Raw genomic sequence first — 23,469 nt, forward strand, 5'->3', positions numbered from 1 at the left:
GCTGTGGACGGAGGGGCACATGGAGGCCTGCGTCGGCCGCACGAGTTGGGGGGGCGGGTGGGCTGGGTCTGACTCCCTCTCCTGCTTCTGCGCACACATCCTCACTGGGGCCCCAGTGTCTCCTTGTGGGCAGACAGAGCCCTGAGCACTCCAGAAACCAACTCTGCCTGTCGGCCCTTCGCCGGGGCTGTTTCCCCTCCCAGCCCATCTGTCCCTCCTCCTGCTCTGGTGACAGCTTGGTTGTCAACTCAGGATAGCAGCCCCTTGGGGATCAGAAAGGAATCCCAGAAGCCAAAACAGATCCTGGCACACGGAAGGGTGGGCTGGGAGTCCTCTGTGTCCCTCAGGCAGTGTGGCAGGGCCTGGTGTGGGCACCGTGTGCAGGAAACCACTGCCCCCCCTTGCCTCCAGGGGGAAAGGTCAGGAAGGGTGTTGGGCAGGAGTGCTGCACCCATGTCACAGATGAAGGGAGCTGGAGAGGGGAGATTTGCTCAGGGCCTTGAAGAGTGGGTCCCCAGGTCCCTGTGGCCTATAGGGGACCATGCTAGCAGCGACAGGCTGACTGACCCTTTGCCTCCTGCCTCCGGCCAGTCCCCACCTTACAGCTCTGGGAGCTACGACTCCATCAAGACTGAGGTCAGTGGCTGCCCTGAAGACCTGACTGTGGGCCGGGCCCCCACGGCAGATGACGACGATGATGACCATGACGACCACGAGGACAATGACAAGATGAATGACTCTGAGGGCATGGACCCCGAGCGCCTCAAGGCCTTCAACGTGAGCATTGGGCAGGGCCAGCGTTGGGGGATGCGCGCAGGGACAGCCGCCCTGAGAGCCTGTGTCCCCCACAGATGTTTGTGCGCCTCTTTGTGGACGAGAACCTGGACCGCATGGTGCCTATCTCCAAGCAGCCCAAGGAGAAGATCCAGGCCATCATCGAGTCCTGCAGCCGGCAGTTCCCCGAGTTCCAGGAGCGGGCCCGCAAGCGCATCCGCACGTACCTCAAGTCCTGCCGGCGCATGAAGAAGAACGGCATGGAGATGGTGAGCTCTCCCCAACGGCGCCACTCTGGCTCTGCAGCCCCAGCCCGGGGTCCTGAGCGTCCCACGGCCGGGCGCCTGGCTCAGAACCCACCAGCAGCCCTGGAAGCAGGTCCCTTGACTCCTGTTTTAAATGGGGAACCTAAAGCCTGGAAAGGCTCCCTGGTCCTGGACCCCCAGTTCCTGCCCCACCCTGGGCCAGGCCTCTGCCCGCACCATCCAGCTTGCTGCCCCTTCTACCTGCAGACCAGACCCACGCCGCCCCACCTGACCTCCGCCATGGCAGAGAACATCCTCGCCGCCGCCTGCGAGAGCGAGACCAGGAAAGCCGCCAAGAGGATGCGCCTGGAGATCTACCAGTCCTCGCAGGTGCCTGCTCCACCAGTTCCCGGGCTGCACCCACGGGGGGCCACCAGTTACCCTACGGTGGGCCAAGGGACAGAGGGGACTGTGCCCAGAAGTGGTGGGGGAGTCACAGAGGCCCTGCAGAACTTGTGACAGGGAGTCAGACTTCATCCCAAGACCAGAGGACCTGGAAAGGGTCGTGGCCTTGGCAGTGACCATCCGCAGAGTCAGGGAGGTGGCTGGGGGAGGTGACCCCCAGGGAGCAGGAACAGGTTAAACCTGGGGCTTCAGCCGTTGTGGATCCTGTGCCCAGGGACCTTGGCCGGGGTCTGCTGCACCCTGGCTCCCCAGCACCACCCTCTTGCCTCTGCAGGACGAGCCCATAGCCCTGGACAAGCAGCACTCCCGGGACTCCGCAGCCATCACCCACTCCACCTACTCACTGCCAGCCTCCTCCTACTCCCAGGACCCTGTGTATGTCAACGGCAGCCTCAACTACAGCTACCGTGGCTATGGGGCCTTGAGCAGCAACCTGCAGCCCCCGGCTTCCCTCCAGACAGGAAATCACAGTAACGGTGAGTGGGGCCCTGGGCTCTGGCTCCCTGACCAGCTCCCAGCCCATCTGCCCAGCAGCCTCAGGGAGGCCCAGGGCAGGGGAAGCAGAGGCCAGTGAGGAGCTGACGACCGTGCCATCAGCTGAACTAGTCCCTGGATTGGACAGCCAGGAAACCCTCAGCTGGGCAAAATGGAGAACCTCCCTCTCCCTCTCACCTCCATAGCATTGCCCAAGTCTCCCTCCGGCACTGCCGTCACCTCCCCCTGGCTCCTGTATAGGGCCCCCATGGGCACAGGCTCCGGCCGAGGCCCTGCTGTTACCCACCTTGGATCCTCCGCATCCCTACTTAGTACACAATGACCGAGGCCCGGTGAGTAGGTCATATTGTGCTGGCCTGGGCCTGGGCCACCAGGCAGCTCAGGAAGGCAAGCCTCTTCAGGCGTTGGCTCCTGGCCTTACCTGTGAAGTGACAGCTTTGTTCACCAGGTGCTGGGCCTCAGCCTGGCTCCGGGAACTCTGGGCACACACTTAAGTCATGCGGGGCGATGGTTAGCTGTTGGTTCCTTCAGCTCCATGCCCCTCGGCTGGTGCCTCAGGTACAGTCCAGGTAGCTCTGCTGTGGGTGACAGGTGGATAGGGAGGAACGGCCCGTGCACAGACCTTGATGCGGGGACAGAGCAGGAACCATCTACACTGGAGGGAGGCAGGGGAAGGTGGCACAGGGCCTCTTGGGCCAGGCATCCGGTTGTGCTCTGGCGGGGCAGATGGGCACCCAGGGTGGGATTTTAGCTTGGAAAGGCTGTGCATTGTGCTGGGTCTTGGTCACTGTCTGTCCCTGCGGGGAGATTTGGAGGGAGAGGCAGTGTTCCTGGAGGCTGTCAGAGGTCAGAGAGAGGAGAGAGGGGCCGCCTGTAGGGGGCGCCCTGGAGCCAGGTCTGGGCTGAAGGTGCTTGTGCATTCTTGAAGTCCTGTCCTTGACTCTGAGACCTCCATTGTCTCTGAGCAGCAAGGGAGAGTCCCTAGCCACAAGAGAAGACCAGGCTGCCCCGACACCACCCTCATCCGAAGCCTGCAGCAGCCTGGCTCCCCACACTCACCGCGCCCCCAAGTGGGGAAGTACATGTGGGTCCCTGGAAGATTCCTGCCTGGGCTTAACCTCTCATCCCTCCCTAATGCCTCTTAGCCTAAAATAAGAAGGCCGCCTGGCCCTAATCCCTGAGGCCAGGCCAGACAGGCCAGCTCAGGAAGGACTGGAGCATCCACCCAGGGAAAGCATCCTGCCGAGTGGCCCCCTTGGTGGAGTGTCTGAATGGGGCCCAGAATTGGGAGGGTGGAACCCCTTTCCACTTATATGGGACTCTGGGGCCCAGCCAGACAGAGAGGAACGGCCTGGTCCCTCACTGATAGTGCATGATGGTGGCAGGTGTCCACTGGCACAGCCAGCATAGCCTGCCGCAGGGCTGCAGCTGCTGGGCTCCCTCATGGGTATGGGGCCTGCTGCCCTCCCACCACATCCACACCTGCCAGAGAGGCCCAGACAGCAGCCCAGTCTGTTCTTGGAGGCAGGCTTTAGAGGCTTGGCCCCTGAGCATCCCAGAGCCTTGGTCTCCCATCTCTGAATACTGTGGCTCCTTCGAGACGGGTGGCAAGGTCACAGGGCCAGCCCCTGTCCTGTGACCACTCATTTGGAGAACACTGTCTGGATTCCAGTCCAGCAGTTGGAGGAGACGACAGGCAGCCTGTGGGTGCAGAGCCACCAGCCCCACCACTTCCCTGGCAGCAGTCCTCAGCGCCTGCCCAGCAGGATGGCCCCTTGGGAACGGCCACACTGGTGCCTCGGCTCCTAAATCTGCTCACTATGTCGGCACCCAGAGATGGTGATGAGCTTAGGTGGAGCCCGGCCTGCGGTCTGCCTATGGCGCTGGGCAGTTCACCCTGCCTCCCCACCAGCCCACGGCAGCTACTGGCAACCTGATCACCCACCGTGACCAGAGCCTGGTGGGGCTGTCTCCAGGTCACACTGGCTGCAGGAAACGGAGACCTTCTTTCCAGGCTTTAGCTACAGCCAAGGAGAGAAAGAAGGAAAGCTTTGCGCACAGCCTTGAGTGGTGATGGGACAGGATCTGGGGACAGAGGGAGGAAAGAAGAACCCCAGGGCCACTGCTCATGTCAGCTGTGGCAGGTGGCGCTGGCCACCTCTGAGCATTGCTTAGAAGGAATCAGAGCCGTACAGAAGCAGCTCTGGAAAGCACAGGAAGGGGTGGCCTCCTCCCCCCCTCCGCGTCCTGCCCTGCAACAACAGCCAGGAGCTGTCAGAGGCCGCCAGCCTGGGGTCTGTCCCCTGCGCCTGGCTGCTGCACACAGCCTGCTCCTAACTCCTGGGTTTGATTTTAATGGTCTTGACTGTCCCCTGAGCTCTCAATTCCAAGGACATTCTTTAGCAAACCAGTTCCTTGGATCTTCTTGTTGTTCATGTTCTGTGGCTAGAATGTGACAACCATAGACCCCCAACTTCCTTCTCCATTTGGGGACCACACCAGCTTCTGTTCAGTGGCAGTGAAATTTCCATGATTTATCCCAAAGATTACTTTTAGTTGTGTCTTCGTTAGGGCATGAGCACTGCCACTGCACTGCAGCACGAGGGAGCTGGCCGTCAGCCCCAGGGCGGCAGGGCGGGAGCTGAAAGCCCAGAACAGTCTCACACGCCCATAGGATAGCCTGGATCGGGGGCTTGGGGAAGGGCCAGGAGGGGAGGGCAGGGGCCAAGCCAGCTCCCACCTCCCCACGGCTCCCCCTCTGACTCCCTTCCTGCTGAACACCTTGCGGGGGCTTTTCCAGCGGCAGCGCTTCTGCTTCTGCCAGAACCTGTGCAGAAAGCCCCAGGCCTGGTGGAAGCCTGTCCCCATGGGCTGGACGCGGCAGTCAGGCTTCTGCAGGCTGCGAAACCCCTCCACCCCTCCAGCCTGTGCTGAGCCTTGCACAAGCCTCACCACAGCTCCTCTTTCAAGAGCCTCCTGGTTTTGCACACGGGGGATCTGAGACTTAGAGTAAGTTGAGAAATTGCCAGTGAAGTAGCAGAGAGGGACTTGAATCCTGCAGCTCAATTTCAGATCCAGCAGCCCACTCCACGGAAAGGCCAAGACCAGACAGGGCCTGGTGGTTCCCCTCTCCCCAAACACCCATCATGTTTCAGAAGACCTGGGGGTTTCTCTGCTGCCACCATCCACCAGCAGAGGGCAGACCGCAGACCATTTCCCCAGGAAACCTCTCTGGGCCCTGCCCTGCCTGACTATTTGGATCCTCTCACACCCACCGGACACCCTCTCTTGTCCCAGAAGGACTAACCTTCCTCCTCACACAGGCACAAAAGAACTCCTCAGCTAGGCACAGCCATGCAGGCCAGGAATACCAGCTACTCAGGAGGCTGAGGCAGGAGGATTGCAAGTTTGAGGCTAGGCTGGGCTGCTTAGCAAGACCCTATCTGAGAAAAATAAAGCTTAAAGGAGTGTGGGGGATGTAGATCAGTAGAGTAATGCCTGCCTGGCATACATGAGGCGGAGTTCAACCCACAGTACTGCAACTACAGGCCTCAGCGAGGGGGAGTTGAGGTGCTGAGGCTCAGCAGGAAGAGGCTCGTGGCACCCAGCCCCTTCCTCCACTCACATGCACCACAGCCCCTCCTGGGGGTGTGTTCCACCTGACCAAGCTGGGATATGGGCCTTTTTTTTTTTTTTGGCTTTATCCCAATCAGAGCCCACCCTATCTGAGCACATCCTGGTATTATTCTCTGGTCCCCCTCATGGCGACTCCTGGGCTTTCCACACACCCTGGTCACTGTCAGTGTGCTAAGTGCCCTGCATGTCTCCCCTCCCAGCCTACCTGTGTGGGAGGAAAGGCACACAAATCCAGTCCCACACCAGCACCACTATTCCTGTTCCCAAGCACAGCTCACCACCTGAGGCTTCAGGTTGGTGGAATGTTCCTTTTCCTTTGCACCTGGGGATGGAAGCAGGGATGTGTCTGTTGGGAGGCAGCACAGGGCATGGTCATTGCCAGGGAGCTGGGGTTGGAGTCCTGCTCTGCCTAATGCCAAAGCCTGTGCACTTGGCACATGCCACTCTGCCCCCAGTGCAGACCCCTCTGCACGTGTATTTGCAACGTGATCTTGGACAAACCTCTCACTCTCCTTTGTACCAAAGACCCTCTTCTTTGCCAGATTGCACTGACATCCCTTTTCAAGTGCAAGTCCTATTCCCAGCAAGAGGTACAACCATCAGGGAGACAGGCAAGGTCCCTTAGACTCAGTGCCCAGCTCACAGCCAGCACCCAGGACGTGCCCATCCCAGATGCCGTATGGGGGTCTGTTCCCGCCTTACCTTCTTTTCCTCTCCACAGGGCCCACAGACCTCAGCATGAAAGGTGGGGCCTCCACCACCTCCACCACCCCCACGCCCACCCCCTCCAGTAACAGCACCAGCAGGACCATGCCCACCGCCCAGCTCAGCCCCACGGAGATCAGCGCTGTGCGGCAGCTCATTGCTGGCTACCGAGAGTCTGCGGCCTTCCTGCTGCGCTCTGCAGATGAACTGGAAAACCTCATTTTACAGCAGAACTGACCCCACTGGCACATGGAGTGCACTACCCTGGGGAAGGAGGCTGTCCCAGCCCAGACCCGGCTTCCTGCCTCACCAGTTGGTACATTTTGTTTTCCGAAAGAGGTGGGATCCAAAAGAGCTGTTTCTAGCCACACTCCAAGCACCTGAGACTTTGGGCACAAGGACACTTTTTTCTTTTTTCTTTTTTTTTTTTTTTTGGATCTCACCACACGGGTGCTCTGACCTGCTTGGAGAGGCCCACGGGGCAGCTCTGGAAGGGTTGGGGCCCCCTGACAAGGCGCTGGGGCTGCAGCTCTGTTTAGAATCACCTTCGTGGACCCTGATGTTAGAATCCCACCCCCAGATAATTACCTTTCAAGTCTTAGGTGAGCAGAATTGCATATTTATTGAGAAAAAAGCAAAGTGGACCCTTTTCCCTCTCCCCTTAGTAATTTATTTTTCTGAAAATGGATTCTTTTGTGTTTGTACAGATTTGCCAGTCTGTGTCTGTCTGATCAGAAGGACGTATCCCTTACCTAACATTCCATAGCACTACACTGATGCGGGCCGGGGGCCAGCAGGGGTGGACGGGGGCCAGGCTGGTTGTCCCTCTGAGTGCCCAGTGCACCCTAGGGAAGGCCACCACCCCTCGACCAGGCTGTCCTGTTGCAGATCCCAGGGACACAGCCAGGTACCGCCAAGCTGGAGGACCTCGCCCACACCCACTGCAAAGCAAAACAAAAAGGCACCCCACCCACTCTACAGAGCCCCGTCACACGGCCACCTGTACTCTACCTCACACTCCAGCGTGGGCTTTTTCCAGGACGTGCCCCGAGCCTGTTCTGAACGGCTGTCTCCCCAACTCCCCCACACAATGTGTCTGCCTAGGAGGTAAGTCAGGCTGGGTGTCCAGGAGCCAGAGCCCACAGAGGGTCCTGTCCTTCACAGCCAGCAGCTTGCAGTCCTCTGGCCCTCGCAGCTGCCTGACAGGACAGAGTGCTGGAGAGAGCAGTCCGGTCAGCAGGGCAGTGGCCTTCACCTTGTCGCACAGGCCAGGGGCCTTCCTAACTGCTGAGAAAAGCTGTCAGGCAGCTGTGAGTTCCGGTGTGGACTGCAGCTCCCACCCCCTCACCCCCTGGTTGCAGTCAGTGGAAGTGGAGAAGCCACTTGGGTTCTCCTAGGACTGGTCCTTGGGGAAGGCCCAGTCCTGGATGGAACCCAGAGTCCCTGGAGTGTGAAAAGGGCAAAAAGAAAAAGCTGGCCTGGTTTCCCTCCTCCCTGATAGGCACTTCCTCCTGCTCAGTGCAATACAGACCAGTGCTGCTAAACCAGGGACTCCCGGACCTCAGCAGGCCCAGAGGCCCTCCACACAACGCTCCGTAGCCATGACTGCAGCTCTCTGCTGCCTGCCCCTGCCCAGAGCTGGCAAAAGCCCTGTTGCCTTTCTTCCCTTAGAGCAAAGAGACCCCAGGGGAGCCAGGGCCAAGTGGACCCTAGGATGCCAGAGAGAGCCACTTGATCCCAGAGCAGGTACCCCTTCCCAAACCAGCTTTTCTGCAGCCAACTGCCTGTTGCAGCCCTGGCCGCTGCCCCAGCACCATGTCAGACCACCCCTCAGGACAGCAGGCAGGTGCAGGGTGGCGCAGACACCCACCCTGCTTAGATCCAGAAACTGCAAGGCAAGGTGCTGCGTCCCAGGCACACCTCCACCTGCGGTCAGGGTGGCCTCCCAAGTGGCCTCTATGATGCCCACCCAGCCACACCACCTCTGCCTTCCAAGTGACCAATCCCTAGGTCTCTGGTCGGGGCCAGGACACCTGAGACCCCCTTCCTCAGCACAGCACAAGCTCCAGTGCCCAGGCCTCTCCCACACCTGGCCATCCACGTGCCCAGTCCCCTGCCTGCTCAGTACGACTCCCTGACATATGAATTTGTGTACATATTTATTTTTGTGTGTGAACAATAATACAAAGTAATCAGTAGACCTTTTGCAAAATGTTACCCCAGGCAATTTGTGAAAATCTTAATGTTAAAACCTGGCAGAGACAATCGCCGCCCTAGAATTCCTGTTGCTTAATGTGTCATTTCTCCTCCCAGAGGCAGAACCAAGCTAGGCACAAACAGGTTGCATTTCTTGGCAGACAGGAGAAAGACTGCAAAGGGGTTCCTCCCTCCACCCCAGCAGAACACCATCTAAAAGATCAGCATAAGCTGCGCTTGAACTTCCAGTACCCTGAGCGCAAGGTGTCGCCACGGGCTGCCTCAGCAAACCTCAGTGCTGCGGTGTGGGCCTGGTCCAAGTGTTTTAAAGTAAAAGGGAACGAATGCCAGTGCCGGTCCATTGGGACCTCAGGACCATGGATTCTGCCACACTGACCCCATAGAAGCTATACCTGAAGTCCCAGAGATGGCTGACCCAGGAGCAGGTCACTGTGTGAACAGGGTTCCACTAACTCCTTCACAGTCAGGGAACTTGTTCTGTTCTACTTTGGTTTTAAAAGATGCAGCTTCAAGCCTTCCCTTCACTCCTGACTTGGAGGGTGCCACAGGGCCAGCCCAGGACTCAGCTTGCTGCTCTCCATCCTCCCTGAGAGACTGCCTTCTGCCCGAGGGCATCCCTTCTGGAGGGACTCAGAGCACCAAGTAGTCACTGAGGATCTGAGTTTAAAAGGAAATGCAAGAGTAGGATACACAATCCCAGAGTCTGCAGGGCCGACTCCATGAGAAGCAGAATTGGAGAAGCGGGCACTTGGTCTGACCAGTGGGTCATCTCACAGACCAGTGGTGGTATGACCCCATCTGAAATTATTTTTCTGTCACCACTCATACCAATGACAGTTTATTCCCAAGTCAGTGTTGGGGGAGAGGTACGGGCAGGGCTAGGAGGGTCTCAGAGCATTTCAAACAGGTGGAACCCATCCGTCCCTCCCTATTCTCAAGGGCCACGCATGACTCCAGGGGTGGTTATAGGATTAACTACCAGTTCATTTTCAAAATGCTGCTTTGAACTCAGAGGGTTGATACTTTTAATTTGTAATTTTTTGTAAGACTTTTTACAAGATTAGTAAAGTATTTCACCAGAATACCAGTTTCAATCCGTCCGTGGTCTGATTTTTATATAATTTAGTGGTGCTTTAGAAACTTTGTTTTCGTTGTTTCTGAGCTCAACAGCTCAATCCTTTTCGCCTGTATCTACCTAAGACCAATGTGAACCTTTGTATTTTTGCTCCTAATTTTGGACTCAGTGAAAGTGTACTGTTTACATGTACAGACGCCCCAGTCCCTGTGTGTCCTGCAAGACTCGCCCTTGAGGAGGAAGATGCACCTCACTAAGCTCATCTGCTTAGCAAAGCCACAAAACAAAAACCTCTCACTTTTTACCCATTTCTACCTAAAATTAAAAAAAAAAAAAAAAAAACCTACACCACAGATTTGCTGGAAAACACTCCACCTGGTAGATGGCCCATGTGCCTCTATCGTGTGCCCACTTAGGAGCAGGGGTCAGGAGCAAGCCCTCCTACTGGTGGTGGTGGATCTCCCCACAGATGACAGGCGAACGCAGGTCCGCTCATTCTGGGATGAACATAGTTCTCCAGGCGGCCCGGCCATGGGAAGGTCAAGATGACTCGCGTGGCCTTCGGGATCAAGCCAAGCAGGATTTAGGCTCAACTCGTGAGGTCATCAAGCCTCTAGCATAATTTAGACCTGCTTTGGAAGCGTGTGAGTTCCGCATCTGAGACTCCGGCTCTCAGTGCAGAGGGTACAAGCCTTTCTCCAGGGCTGCTCTGGAGGCAGCTTGGTAGTGAGCCACCACACCTGGGGAGGGGCCAGGGCTCCAAGGCAGTTAAGCATATGGCACTTATGGCAAGCAGCAGATGGCACCAACTTTTAAAGGTGACTCTTTGTTAAATCAATGGCTTCACCTCTAAATTATATTTTTACAGATATGCACCTATGCAACTTAACGTGGCTCTTCTAAGCAGGTGAGGACTTCCTCCTCAATGCTCTCTATAAAAAAGTATTTGTGTTCTGTACAGTGAGTTTTTCCAGTAAATGTGGCTAAATATTTTAATTCTTAGAATGTGTCTTCTGCGTGATGCGACTAAATTCTGTTTTGTTTGTGGAATGACTAGCACAGGCCGACTCCCTCTCTCCCTCACTTAACAGAAGACCAATGAGCTGTTAATCGAGCTGTTATCTCCATGGTATTACTGCTAAATGCACTGATTTCATAAGTATGTGGAATCCTTTTCCTTTGGAATCTGTATATCATATATAAGACTGAATCTACTTAATAAACACTGAACAAACCGAGTGCTGAGCTTCCACTGTGTCCTACTGATGGCAGCATGGCCAACCAGCTCTCTTGTTCTTCAGGACCCAGTTTGAAAATAAAACAGGAAGATTTAGCATTTTCTAACCAATAATCTGGCACACACACATTCAGTTCCTCAGGAAGCTTTGGAGCTTGGGACGTGGCTCAGTAGTGAAGCACTCCATCCCCAGGATCCCTAGCACCACACACAATCCTTCCAAGTTTTGTTTTTTTTGTTTTTTTTTTTTTTGGCTCGACCACTGAGCCACACCCCCAGCCCCATTCTGTATTTTATTCAGAGACAGGGTCTCACTTGAGTTGCTAAGTGCTTCGCCATTGCAGAGACTGGCTTTGGACTCCCAAGCCTCCTGCCTCAGCCTCCTTAGCTTTCTAGGATTACAGGTGTGCACCACCCTGCTCAGCCCTAAATTTTGAATAAACCTGTAGTCTCTCCTTTTGGCACCTTGCCTGTTAAAAGGAAGTTTTCCTGGGGTGCTTCTCAGGTGTACACAGTCTTGAGGGCCTACTCCTCCTCCGGCAGGCCAATGGTTTGGTCCAGTGAGGCCCCACCAGACAAGCAGCTGTTCAGCACAGGTGGCAAGCCTTCTACTCACTGTTATTTAAATGTCACAGTCACCTTATCCCACTTAGAGATGGAGCAGCGTAGAGGCACTGGGTGCTACATAGTGACTAAGTTCAGTCAGCAACCAAGCAAGACCTTAACTGCAGCTGCCAGACTACAAAACAGACCTTTTCCCCTGCCCCCCTGGTGCGTGGCCAACCCACTGACACCAAAGTCTTATAGCAATTCCTAGGTGCTAATTTGGAAAACTGAGCAAACATCCTGGCTCTGAACCCTCTGTACTTGACATTCCACTCTCTGAATCCCACCTTGAAGGAAACAAAAAGACCACTTTTCCCAAAATTTATTTGTGCACAGACTTTGTTTTCATTGTACATGTGTCATTTAGCTTAAGCTTTAAGGAAAAATTGCAAGAATGTTGCTGGGAATAATCAGTTTATCATGGATTTAAAAAATTTTTGATGTACACACCTATATTGCCAGTTATTAAAACCTCTATTTTTAAATAATGGCATGAAAATTCTTTTTTTTAAAATAGAAATTCTGTGCAATATCCAAATACATTGGACATCAAAGAAGGGTCAGTAGTTTGAAGGTGGCACTGAGAGTGTGCACCTGGGCTGATCCTCCACAGTCAGGAGATGGGCCTGACACCTCACCCTTCCTATGGGGTATCAAGGGACAGCAAATCCTCAGTGATGTCAAGAAATTTCCTTGTCCTGCTGAAACTATCAGAGCTGAGACTAAGGGACTGTTAAAGCCCACATCTAGTCCAGAACAGAGTGGCTTCACACACACCACTGGCCTCCTGGCCAGCCCACAACACTTACCCCACAGAAATGGTGCTGGTCCTGGAAGCATTGGGATGGCTGGAAGAAATCACTTGAGGACAGAAGAGTGCTGGCTTGTCCCAATCTGGCTTCATTACATGGAGCTCCAATGGGAAGTGTCCCCTTCTTGAGAGCAGTGAACTACCAGTCACCCACCAAAACAGTTACCTCCCTGTACTCCATGAGGGGAAGAGGAGAATATATATATATGCTGACTTTTTCTTTTCTATTTCGCGGTGCTGGGGATAGAACCCAGGGCCTGGTGCATGCTAGGCAAGCACTCTACCCCTTAGTCACATCCAGAGACATTTAAAATGGAACAAGAGCCCAGTATGGTAGCATATGCTTATAATCCCAACGACTCATGAGGCTGAGGCAGGAGGATCACCCAGTTCTAACTTGCAACAACTTAGCAAAATCTTGTCCCAAAACAAAAAAATATTAAAAAATTTTTTAAAGGGGGGGACTGGGATTGGGGAGGTAACTCAGTGGTGAAGTGTCCCTGGGTTGAATCCCCAGTACCAAAAGTAAATAAAACATTAACAGGAAACCTGAAAGCAGAGTCCTGATCGAGTCCTATCTCCCTCTATAGATCTTTAGCATAAAACCAGGTGGTATTAGGTATGTCACTCAAGGGCTGTTACACAAGGAGGCCCCTTGGCCTGAGACCATGCACCATCTCCACTGAGAGCCCATGCAAGGAAGGCTCCCCCATCAGAAGCAGCAGCATGCACAGCAAGGGCACTGAGCTCAGTCAGATGCGGTCATCTGTCTCGGGTAGAGATGCACATTCCAGGCTTTTGAAATGAATGATACACAGAAGCAAGAGGAAGCAGAGGCTACTGTCCAATTTGAGTTTCAAGTAGTAATCCTCAAGGTCACAAACCCTTCCCTCTTCATGGCTTCAAAAAGCACACAGTCTTGAGGGCCTACTCCTCCTCTGGCAGGCCAATGGTTTGGTCCAGTGAGGCCCCACCAGACAAGCAGCTGTTCAGTACATGCCCCTCTACAAAAAGCCAGCTTTTACTTTCTCAAGGGCAAATGGGATATCAAATTGATGGTATCGTGCCAGGCCAGAAAGACATTCCAAATCATATGGTTTCCTTGTCCTTTCTACCTTTAAATAATACTCAAGTCTTTAATCTCAGCACATTCCACTTACTGTAGCCAGGTATCAACTTCACAGCCCACACTCTCTCCCATACATCCCAACAGCTCCTCTGGGGCAAAGATGAAACAGGTGGCAGCAGCCGTTCCGACTTCCCAGCGCTATGAACATCTTGGCTTGGCATGTGAACAGTCACTGAGTATTGACTAGGTGACAAGCACCAACAACCTGATTAAGGATGAAGTTAGTCTCCCTGTTCAGACAGCATGACTGCAGAGGTACTGTGCCCAAGCCCACAGAGCCAACACATAGTACAGCCTGTAACAACCCACCACACCATTTTGCTTCCCAGACAAGACGCAATTTGGCAACATGCCAACCCCACCTGGACATATAATGCATTCTAAGCTCCTGCACACAAATAGGCACTGGGCAGTCACTGGTCACTAATTTACCAGCACTGCAAAACAACTAGAACTAACCTTGGAGGTGTTCCACTTTGTGTAAAATTTATTTTCTCCAATTCACAGGGGGAAAAAAAAAAAAGGTAACTGGAGTTATCCTTAAGCTTTACTTCCACCTTTGTTTTTTTCACTTTTGCTTATTTACAGGCCAAGCCTGTTTCTGATAAGCTCAAAAACAGGCACTTTGGAGTCCTCTAGAGAAGTCTGGGGACCTTAACTGAGAGGCCAACCCTGACCCACATCCACTCAGGCTCACTCAGCTGCAGCCCACCTGGCACCTACCTCATGTCACAGAAAGGTCAGAACTGGTCACCTGCCTGCAGACCACCAACCACTCAGATTAACTTGGCAACCTCCATTGCAGAGGCAGTCAGGATGAGCAACTGCAGGTCAGTCACCATTTATGGCTTTCGCCCCCAGGAGAAAGCACTCTTCACTCTCACAAGGTTTCTGACTTCAGTCCATGGGTTTGGAAAAGTTCATCTGGTCACAGAGTCCCAAGACCAGTGAAGTGGGCAAGTCAGACTAACCTCACCAAGGGGCGGCACATGAGCCTGACCTTCCGGCACCAGCAGGCAGAGCAGAAGATGACTGAGACCACAAATGCAGGTTGTATAGGTTTATTTTTCCAATACCACAAGAGACATACAAGAGCAGTGCTTTTCTCTGGGCAGCCCCGTGGACCAGATCAGTATTAAACTGTACCCTTGAGTGGCCCCAAAGGTCCAAGAAGGAAAAAGACAGCTAGACACACTTGGGCCCCTGCTCCCGGTCTTTGGTAAACAATTTCTTGAGATGACAACTTGGACTTGACCAATACTGTATTTAAATCACATCATTGCCAACTTCTCACTCATGCTTCAGATGACAAAAATGCCACCTCAGATTAAATGGGGAGGAGGGGAGGATAAAACCCTTTTAGGTGAGATGAGCCTCGCCCAAGACACACCAATTTTATATTTCACACAGAAGCACTCGCACAGGGAGACACACCCACTAGAGAGGCAGACTCTGAACTCCGCAGCAAGTCAAGATACAAGAAAAAGGTGGAACAGGATGAGGGAAGACTAACGCAGTAGTATCTCCTCGCTGGAGACGTGTCGGGAGAGGCCGGCAGTAGGCATGGCTTTGTTTCTTCCCAAACCTGCTGTCAAAAAGTTAAGTCAAAAGGAGCCCGGTGGTCCCAGGTATTGCTGTGACAGGTGGTGACCCTGGAGCCAGATCCACAAGGCCTCCTGGGGGCTGCCCAGGGAACTCACCCATGAATCCAGAAGCACTTAACACTGGTGATAGTGATTTGTCACTTATGGCAGCAGATAGCCATCAAGGGCCGGAGGAGAAGAGATGTGGGGAGCTGATGCGTCTGCTCAGTGGTGTGCAAGCAGGCTGGCCCTGGCTCTGCAGGCTGTGGAGAACCCCAGTGACAAATAACAAGTCACCGGGCCAACCCGACAAATCACAAGTCAGTCACTTCCCCCTCATGCCAGGTAGCACAGCCCTTAGTGGCTTTAACAATCGAGGTGGAGAAGCAAATGACACTGCTTTAATGCAATGATGCTGAAGATGTAAAATAGGAAAGAGACGTCGTGTTCTCTGTACAATACATCCATTTACAGAGTTGGCCAGTACTGTGTATAACATATAAATACAGGGTAAAACATCAGAGGTGCATAGAGCATACTTACAGAAGCCAAAGGTTCACTTTATACATCCAAGAATAAAGAGTTAAAATATAAAAATAAGAAACACACACTGCTTAGAAATGTAAAATGACTTTCACATACACAGGTGTGTGGAAATGCCCATTCCCAGAGTCCAAGGTGACAGGGCAGGTGGCAAGCAGAGCAGCCACTTGTAGTCATCCTCAGAGCTGACTCACAGGGTCGACAGATGGCATTTTCATAGGAGACACCCTACCCCCCAATCCCACTGTCTAAGCAGGGCTGTGCAAGCTTTCAAAAAATCCGGTGGGTTCGTGGATCATACAGAGACAGGGAAGTTCTGAACTGGCTGCAACAACAGAACCAAGGGTCAGCTGGCTCCGTCAACTGGCATCTATGACCGAACTGTAACCTGAGGTCAGCAGGTGCTTGATCGCCCTGGGGGGCAATGGGAGTTACTTCAACCCTATGAGGCTTCTTCCCAGACCATCAACTCCCCAAAGTAGCAGAAGGAAAGATGGCAGGGAGGGGGCAGTGGGAGACTTAGCATTCCTGCTCAGTTCACAATCTTCTTATTTCAAGTCCCTCTGGGCATCGGGCAGGGTCCCCTGCCACACCAGGCTCTGTCTGTGAGGGCTCAGGCTTGCCAGCCTTAGGCAGCCCCACAGGTTGCCCCCCAAGAAAGCCCCCTCTAGTAAGACCAGAAGGGTTGACAAGTGACAGAGGGTTTTAGCACTATAAATCTTAGGGGGAGGCAAGAGTGCTCTTGCCTAGACAGACAGAGTCTATTATATCAATGATATTCTGTATACAGATTTAAGATCAATTATTATCAAAATACACACACTAAATATACAATTTTTCCAATGGCCATAATTTATTATCTCACCACAAGGCACAATACACAGAGCTTTGAGGGTCCAATACAGTCGTCGTGACAGAATGCACCACAGCCTTGGCACATGATCATGGCTTTCAGGCTGCAGGCACACTGGAGCGAGATGCTTTCCACCGTGCTGCTGTCGGTGAACATCTGCAGGGAGAGTGACGCACTGTGGCTTGCACCAAAGTTTGCTTTGTGGCTCAGCTGCACCACGCTTCCAGCCAGGCCCCTGGGAAAGGCTGGGGAGCTGGAGGAGTAATTAAAGCTGGTGGAACTCAGCTGGAATTTAGAAAGCTTCCCGTAAAAAGCCTGCTTGATGTTGAGTTGGGAGGGGATGGAAGAAGGCTCCAGGGGCTGAGCCAGCCCTTTCCCTGGCTCTTGGGGGAGTTTCCAGAAGGGTAGGTCCATGACAAAGGGCATCCCTTGCAAGTGACCCACCAATTCCAGAGGACTATGCCCAGCAGCTTTTCTGTTCTCTGAATTTGCACTGAGAGAACCCCCCAATAAAGTCTTTTCATTCTTGCTGCTGCCAACAGCGGCAAGGGGTGGCTTTGGACCCCAGTCTTCCCTTGCAGTTTGCACCCCATCAGACACAGAGTTTTTGCTTGGCCCCAATTTCCTACTGGGAAAAACTGGAGGGATCTCAGCAGGTAATGGCGTGGGGTCCACAGGCCTGGGGCACTGAAGGGTTGCAGCCACATTTCTAGGGCCAAAGAGCTTCTTCCCTTGGCCTCCAGCATTGTTCTGACCACCCGGGGCCCTACCTGTCTGCTCTGGCCCGCAGGAGATCACGTTTGGAGATGAGAAGCAAGGCGCTCTCGAGGTAGGGAGCTCTCCTGGACTCTTGCCAGGAGCAGCATGTGAATCACTACACTCCCGGACTGCCTTCTGATCTTCAAAACTAAAGGAAGAAAATTGCTCTTTGGAATCCATTTCTTCCAGTTTCCCAGAGGAGATCATCAGCTTTGTCACTGGACTTAGGGAGTCTAAACTTGGGACCATCTTGGAAATCTGAGGTGCTCCGGAAGCCTGAGCAACCTCTGCCTTTCCAAGACCAGTGCTTGCTTCATGGCTCTCAGGCAGGGGCAGCTCCTTCAACCCTTTTAAAGCAGGGCTGCTTCTGTCAACCACACAAGTGTTTTCTCCAGGACCATGCAAAGGTCCCGTGCCCAGGGGGCCACCACGACTCTGCTCTTTTAGAAGTGGCAGTTGTGAGGATTCTGGCTTGCTGTTACTGTGGGCTGGAGGAAGAACCTTCTCTAGGGACAAGTTACCCTGCAGCAACTGCAACACAAGTGGGTTGGTGGCCTCCACTGAGGACCCAGGCCTGGCCAGGCACACGGGTCTTGGCTGGTATTCAGTACTGGACAGCAGCAAGGAGTTTGGGATCTTCTGGGGAACCGCACACACTCGAGACACCCAGCTCTGAGGAGAAACCATCCCCTCTGTCCTTGTAACCAGAGTCAGGTCACTGTTCACCTTGGATAGGAAAGTGGATTGCTTCCAGTCATGTTTTTCATCCTTGTCCACCAAGGACCCCTTTGTCATTGTGGCTTCGCTAATGTCAGCCTCACTGTTATCCTCAGTGAGGTGGCCTTCAAAGTCAGAGGCTGTATCTGTGGATTCGCTGTGAGGACTCAGTGCTTCAGAGTCTCCATTGATTTGCAGCTTCTCAATGTCCACATGTTTGCCATCGCTGCCAGAGCCACCCATGCCGTGAGGTAGCACTGTGCAGAGTGAAGCAAGGCTGTCAGGGGGTGCCACATCCTTTTCGGCTGCCAATCCCCCAGGAGATGTGGCAACAAGGGTAGCAGCGCTCTCCCAGTCTTCTCTGACCTGAGGCTCCACAGGTGGAACACTTTCTCTGGATCCTGGCTCAGAATGTTTCACCACCTCATCGTTTAACAGGATGGATGTCCAAGCAGCAGCACTGTCAGACATGAGCGCCTCAGTTTTCAGGGCTTTCTGTCTACCATCACTTTCCCTCACAGGTGGGCCTGAGTCACCAAGTCTTAATTCATCATCAAATGGTCTATCCTGCAGGTGGCCAGCCAGTGGCGATTCAGGTGTGGAACTGGGGGTCACATTTTCCGGATCCTTCAGAGTAGGATTACTGTCAAGAGCCGGGCCAGCTCCTTCTTCCAATATAACAGCTCCTAATGGAGACTGTACAGGACTGTTCACTGGAGGAACACTGGATCCTTGCTCCTCACTCCCCCTTTCCCTGGAAGTAGTGCCAGATTCACACTCAGTTCTACCATCTAGCTGCAAGGTAGGCTGCTCTGCCAACTTTCCAGCCACTGGGGTTTGAGAGGACAGTAGGGGCAAAGCCTGGCATGGCTGATCCCCAGTGGGAGCAACTGAGGGCTGAGAAGTATCTTCTAGCCCCCGTGTGAGTACACCTGGCACCCTCTGCAGTGGGCAGCTTTCTTCCTTTCTGAGAGAAGTCAGGTCTTCTCTCCTGGCTCTGGACATGGCAGCTCCTGCCTGGGTATGCTCCCCATTCAGAGGACAAGGCGGCAATAGTTGTGTTCGCTGTAGATCTGACGTACACTCTCCAGGGGTGCTCGGGGCTCCCCTGGGCTCAAGGTGGCCACAGGCCTCACTACCATCACCACTGCTGCTGCTTCTGCCACCTCCCTCATCGGTGGCCCCGCCGCCACCTCCACCTGGGCCACCCCCACCTCCGATGGCAGTGGTGGCCGCCTCTCGATGGCAGTGGTGGCCTCTTGCCCCTCGGGCCTGCAGAGCACGGGCTTTAATGTCTGCGAGGGTCCTGGCACCAGTCCAGCCCCGGTAGGAAGACTCTGTGATGGGGACGATCCGGGGACATATCTGGTAAGTGGGCTGACCTTTAACCACCCAGGGTGGTTTGATACGTGAAAGTTGAATCTGAAAGAAAAGCAAAGGGAAAGAGTTTTAACTGGCTGATCTAATCTAGAACTACCAGTCTTCTCTGTCCTGGGGCTCCAATACTAGGAGCAATACTGGGAGACTAGTAGCTCAGAGGTACTGACCTAGAGAACTAAATCACTGTCCTAAGAAAGAAAATGATTATTGTAAACTGCCTGCCCATCGCACCCCTTCATTCCAAGATTCTGCTGAAAGGCTATGCCACACCTCCAAATTGAATTTCTGGTGAGATTTTATGAGCCGCTGCAGCAAAGAGCCTAATGCTATCTAATACAAGATGAAAAACCCCAAAGGATTTTGATTCTTCAACAGGGTAAATAGAAAAGTGAGGAAGGAAAGAACTGCCTCCCCCCATCCCACCCCCACCCTCATGTCAGTCTCAAGAAAAGCTCTCCTGTAGAAGGCTCTGAGTTCCCACATAATTCAGGCCAGGGCCCAGGGCCTCTGTCCCTTCAAAGGGGGCTCCACAACCTCATGACCCTCCAAGGAAACCAGGCACTACGGCCACCAGGAATCAAACAGTCTCCTACCCGGATGGGCGGGACTTTGGGCTCCTCTTTAGTGGGCTGTGGCTTTTCGGTGTGAACACTTTCAATTGTGTTACGAAAGGACTGACGATCTTCAAGCCGGGGCTTCTTTTCGGGAAAGGACGCAGAGGCTGCCTGCTCAAAGGACTTCCTCTTCTGATCCTTGGGCTCCTGATCCGCAGTGTCCTGAGACAAGCTGGGAATTCTATCTGGAGATGCAGAGGCATGTACCAAGTTGTCTGGCTCAGTCTGGATTCGGGAAGCCACAGGTTCGCCTGGACACTCAGGACCCTCTGGGCCAGGTGCTGCAGAGGACATGCCTGGCAGCAGGGGACTGCTCACCCCTGCTGAGTCGGTCTTAGCCTCCCTGTTCTTGGAGAGAGGGACGTCAGGTGCCACAGAGTTTGCATCCTTAGCAACATCTGCTTGTTCCTGCTCCTGTTTTTTGTACAGATTCCTTCTGGCTCGGGTTCGGAGATCTGGTCGAGAGCGTTTCTTAAAATGCCCATCCCGCTGTCGGGTGGCTGGACCACGCTGTGGCCGCACTGATTCTCTTGGGACACGCAAACCACTCTTGATGTTGGCCTCCTCCTGGTCCACATTCTGCTGTAATGACTCTTCTTTGGTCAAACCCAATCTGCAAAACAAACTCACACCATCAGTTATAGGCCAGAGAGGACACGTGTCTTTTCTCTGCACAACAGGCACTTAGATACGTAAACTAACTAAATCTACATATATAACGCTAACCACAGAAAAACACACATTCTGCTTCACTGTGAATGGCATTAAGCTAAATGACTCGAGTCACTGCAATCTCCAAATTCTTGTCCAGGACAGATGTTATGTACTACAGCTGTTCCTTAATATTCATGATTTCAGGACCTCGTGGACATCAAAGTCCACAGATGAAGTTCAAGTCCTGTGTATAAAATGGCATAGTATTTGCCCAAAACCCACACACATCTTCCCACATGCTTTATTGTGTGTGTGGGGGTGGGGGGGTGCTGGAAATCGAACCCAGAGCCCGTGTATGCTGGACACGTGCTAGATAGGTGCTCCACCACTGAGCTTCCCCTCACCCTCCTCCTGTGCACTTTAAATCATCTCCAGATCACTTACACCCCTACTGCGACAATAACGGCTGTGTAAATAATGTCTTCTTTAAGGAATAATGACAAGGAAAAATGTCTATACAGATGTAACCGTTTTTCCCAGATATTTTCGAGCTATGGTTGGTTGAATGTAAAAGGAGAACCAATGGATTCAAAGGGCTGGCTGTACTTTGAGACCAAATGCCTCTACCCTCCCAAACACCCAGATTAGTCAGCAATCCTATCACCAAGGGCCTTACTTCTGTCCGTAATAGTCTTCAAAGAACTTTTCTTTCCATTGTTCCACCTTCTTTTCCTTCTCCATTTCCTGTCGTATTCTGACTTGCATCTCATGAGTAAATTCACCTAGAGAGAAAGATTTTTCTAATGAGTACATTCAGAATATTGATGTCTGGCTTACGACTAAAACTTCTTTAAAATCAGGAGTTTTAAAAAGGACATGTAGCCAGGTGTGGTGGTGCACACCTGTAATCCCAGCAGGTTGGGAGGCTGAGGCACGAAGATCACAAGTTCAAGGCCAGCCTCAGCAACTTAGTGAGATCCTGCCCATAAATAAATAAATATATACATAGGGCTGGGGGTGTAGCTCAGGGTTGAACACCCCGAGGTTCAATCCCCAGTATCCTCTCTCCCCAAAAAGACATGCTCCTGTCTCCTCCAGTGGCTCTCTCATATTATGTTCTTATACAAAATTAATATAGCAGACTGCCTGCTTATCCTTAGAAAGGGTTTCTGACAATGATGGTCCTTGGCTGGCAGGTGAGAGCTTGGGTTTCAAGAGTTCCCATCACCCAGTGAACCATTCACTGTGCCTAAACTGTTGATGCCAACAATATGGTTTATGCTGAACACCCCTCTTTCCTTTCAAGAATCTAGGTATGTGGCCAGCAGTGGCTTCCTTCACAATCAGCCCCAAATAAAAATCCTGGACACCAAAGATTTAATGAGCTTCCCTGGTAAATACTTCACAAGTGTTGGCACAACCTCTCATTGAATTCTGCCTAACTCCACAGAGAGGACCTCAGACCTTGCACCTTGCTTCCCCTGCACTTCACCCCATGTGCCTTCTTCCCTTTGCTAATTCTGCTTTGTATGCTTTTTGTGTAAATAAACCATAACCCTGAATATAACCATATATACAGTCCTGCCAGCAGTCATTAAACCTAGGGGTGGCTTAGGGTCCCCAACACATTCCCCAGATAGCTTGTCTTTAATTTTGTGCGGAATCTACCATTTACTACGAGTAACTACTGTCCCTGAAAAAGGAGCATGATGTGCCTCATCAGGGTGCACTTTATTCTATCCATCTAGATAATGCCACGATTACTGGAAGGAACAGGCATGCAGAACATTTAAATGATGAAAAGAAGATACAGATGGATATATATATATATACACAAGACAGTTGAGCCAAATATCCCGTTGCTTTTTCAGAGCAGCGTGGCACATTAATATCCATTACACATATTAACACTAGAGAAAAGTCTGCCTTCAACTGAACATCTCAAGGAAAAAAAAGAGACTGGTAGAAATGAGTTCTGGGGCTTACATATCAGGAGACATGCACCACCACACACGGCAGGCACACCTCCAACCCTGAGACGAAGCCGACTGACTTACCATCAGCCAGGCGATCCCGCCAGCTCTGAGCCGCGTGAGTGAAAAACTCATTATTGAGAGCGCTGCTGCTGAGGCGCAACAGGCCATCTGTCCCCACCTAGGAGGAGAAAATAATAAATGAGGAAACTTGAAAGAGAACAGGATTCCCAACCCCCTACACAGGTCAAGAGGAGGCTGCACATTTGCACCTGTCTGTCCACTTCGGGCAGGAGGAAGAGGAGCTGCTGCTGGAAGTGTGATGGCAGGGCGTGGAAGGTCCGAGAGTTTATCAGGGCACGGAGGTTGGTGTTGACAAGAATGGACCCAGGCGTCTCAAAATCTATCTCTTCCCCTCTGTTGCGCTTCATTTGACCTGTGATTTTTGATGCAAGAAGAAGCAAATACAGATTTTCAGCTTCTGAAAGCCAAAAAAGCAAATAAAGCAAACGGCAACTCATGAAAAAACTTTGGTGGCAGCACCCAAGCTACCCAGAACTTTGTTCTGTACACAATCTGCTCAATCATCCAGTCCATCCTAACCTGTATGTTACAACTGCTCTTCCCAGGTTACTGTCGTTGCCATCGACCCTAAGAGAACACTGGGGCTTGACTCCCCTCAGACAACACTCTGTACCGTGCTGTGTCACAGCCTGAAGAGGACACTCTTCCCACGGAAAACCAGGCGGGGGCAGGCTCTGAGCATCCCTCCGGGCTGCAGAACAGGCTCCACAGAGCCCAACTGGAGAAAGGATGGAAGTTGTCTAAAAGCAAATCTAGTTAGTGTACTACAGAAAAACCTGCAGAAGCTTCCTGTGAATGAGGTATAATATCCAGGCAATTATGTACCAAGGGTTGGTTGTTCAATGCCAACTGAAATAAATGTCAGTTAACTCTCAAAGCCTAAGTAAATGCTACTTATTTGGGGGGGGGGGGGC

General features: G+C 52.7%; 2 protein-coding genes across 9 annotated transcripts in view; one reads left to right on the forward strand and one right to left on the reverse strand.

Moving 5' to 3' along the window:
• Nucleotides 1-10,850, forward strand: part of Nol4l (nucleolar protein 4 like) — a 69,683-nt gene extending 58,833 nt beyond the window's left edge. For 3 of the 4 annotated variants that reach the window (XM_048811119.1, XM_048811120.1, XM_048811121.1), the window contains 5 exons: nucleotides 592-777; nucleotides 852-1,043; nucleotides 1,287-1,409; nucleotides 1,759-1,960; nucleotides 6,337-10,850. In XM_048811119.1, the coding sequence (XP_048667076.1) occupies nucleotides 592-777; nucleotides 852-1,043; nucleotides 1,287-1,409; nucleotides 1,759-1,960; nucleotides 6,337-6,557 (924 nt within the window). In that variant the 3' untranslated portion in view covers nucleotides 6,558-10,850. The remainder of the gene's footprint in view (nucleotides 1-591; nucleotides 778-851; nucleotides 1,044-1,286; nucleotides 1,410-1,758; nucleotides 1,961-6,336) is intronic. The other variant, XR_007350479.1, reaches the window with a different exon arrangement.
• A 3,590-nt stretch (nucleotides 10,851-14,440) lies between these two features.
• Nucleotides 14,441-23,469, reverse strand: part of Asxl1 (ASXL transcriptional regulator 1) — a 72,430-nt gene continuing 63,401 nt past the window's right edge. For 4 of the 5 annotated variants that reach the window (XM_015481723.2, XM_015481731.2, XM_048811117.1 and 1 more), the window contains 5 exons: nucleotides 22,744-22,907; nucleotides 22,556-22,652; nucleotides 21,175-21,280; nucleotides 19,824-20,457; nucleotides 14,441-19,272 (listed from right to left, as the gene is read on the reverse strand). In XM_015481723.2, the coding sequence (XP_015337209.1) occupies nucleotides 16,378-19,272; nucleotides 19,824-20,457; nucleotides 21,175-21,280; nucleotides 22,556-22,652; nucleotides 22,744-22,907 (3,896 nt within the window). In that variant the 3' untranslated portion in view covers nucleotides 14,441-16,377. Of the gene's footprint in view, nucleotides 19,273-19,823; nucleotides 20,458-21,174; nucleotides 21,281-22,555; nucleotides 22,653-22,743; nucleotides 22,908-23,074; nucleotides 23,464-23,469 lie in introns of those variants that run through there. The other variant, XM_015481735.1, reaches the window with a different exon arrangement.

The sequence above is a fragment of the Marmota marmota genome, unplaced genomic scaffold (genome assembly GCF_001458135.2).
Source record: "Marmota marmota marmota unplaced genomic scaffold, marMar, whole genome shotgun sequence".
NCBI lineage: Eukaryota > Metazoa > Chordata > Mammalia > Rodentia > Sciuridae > Marmota > Marmota marmota.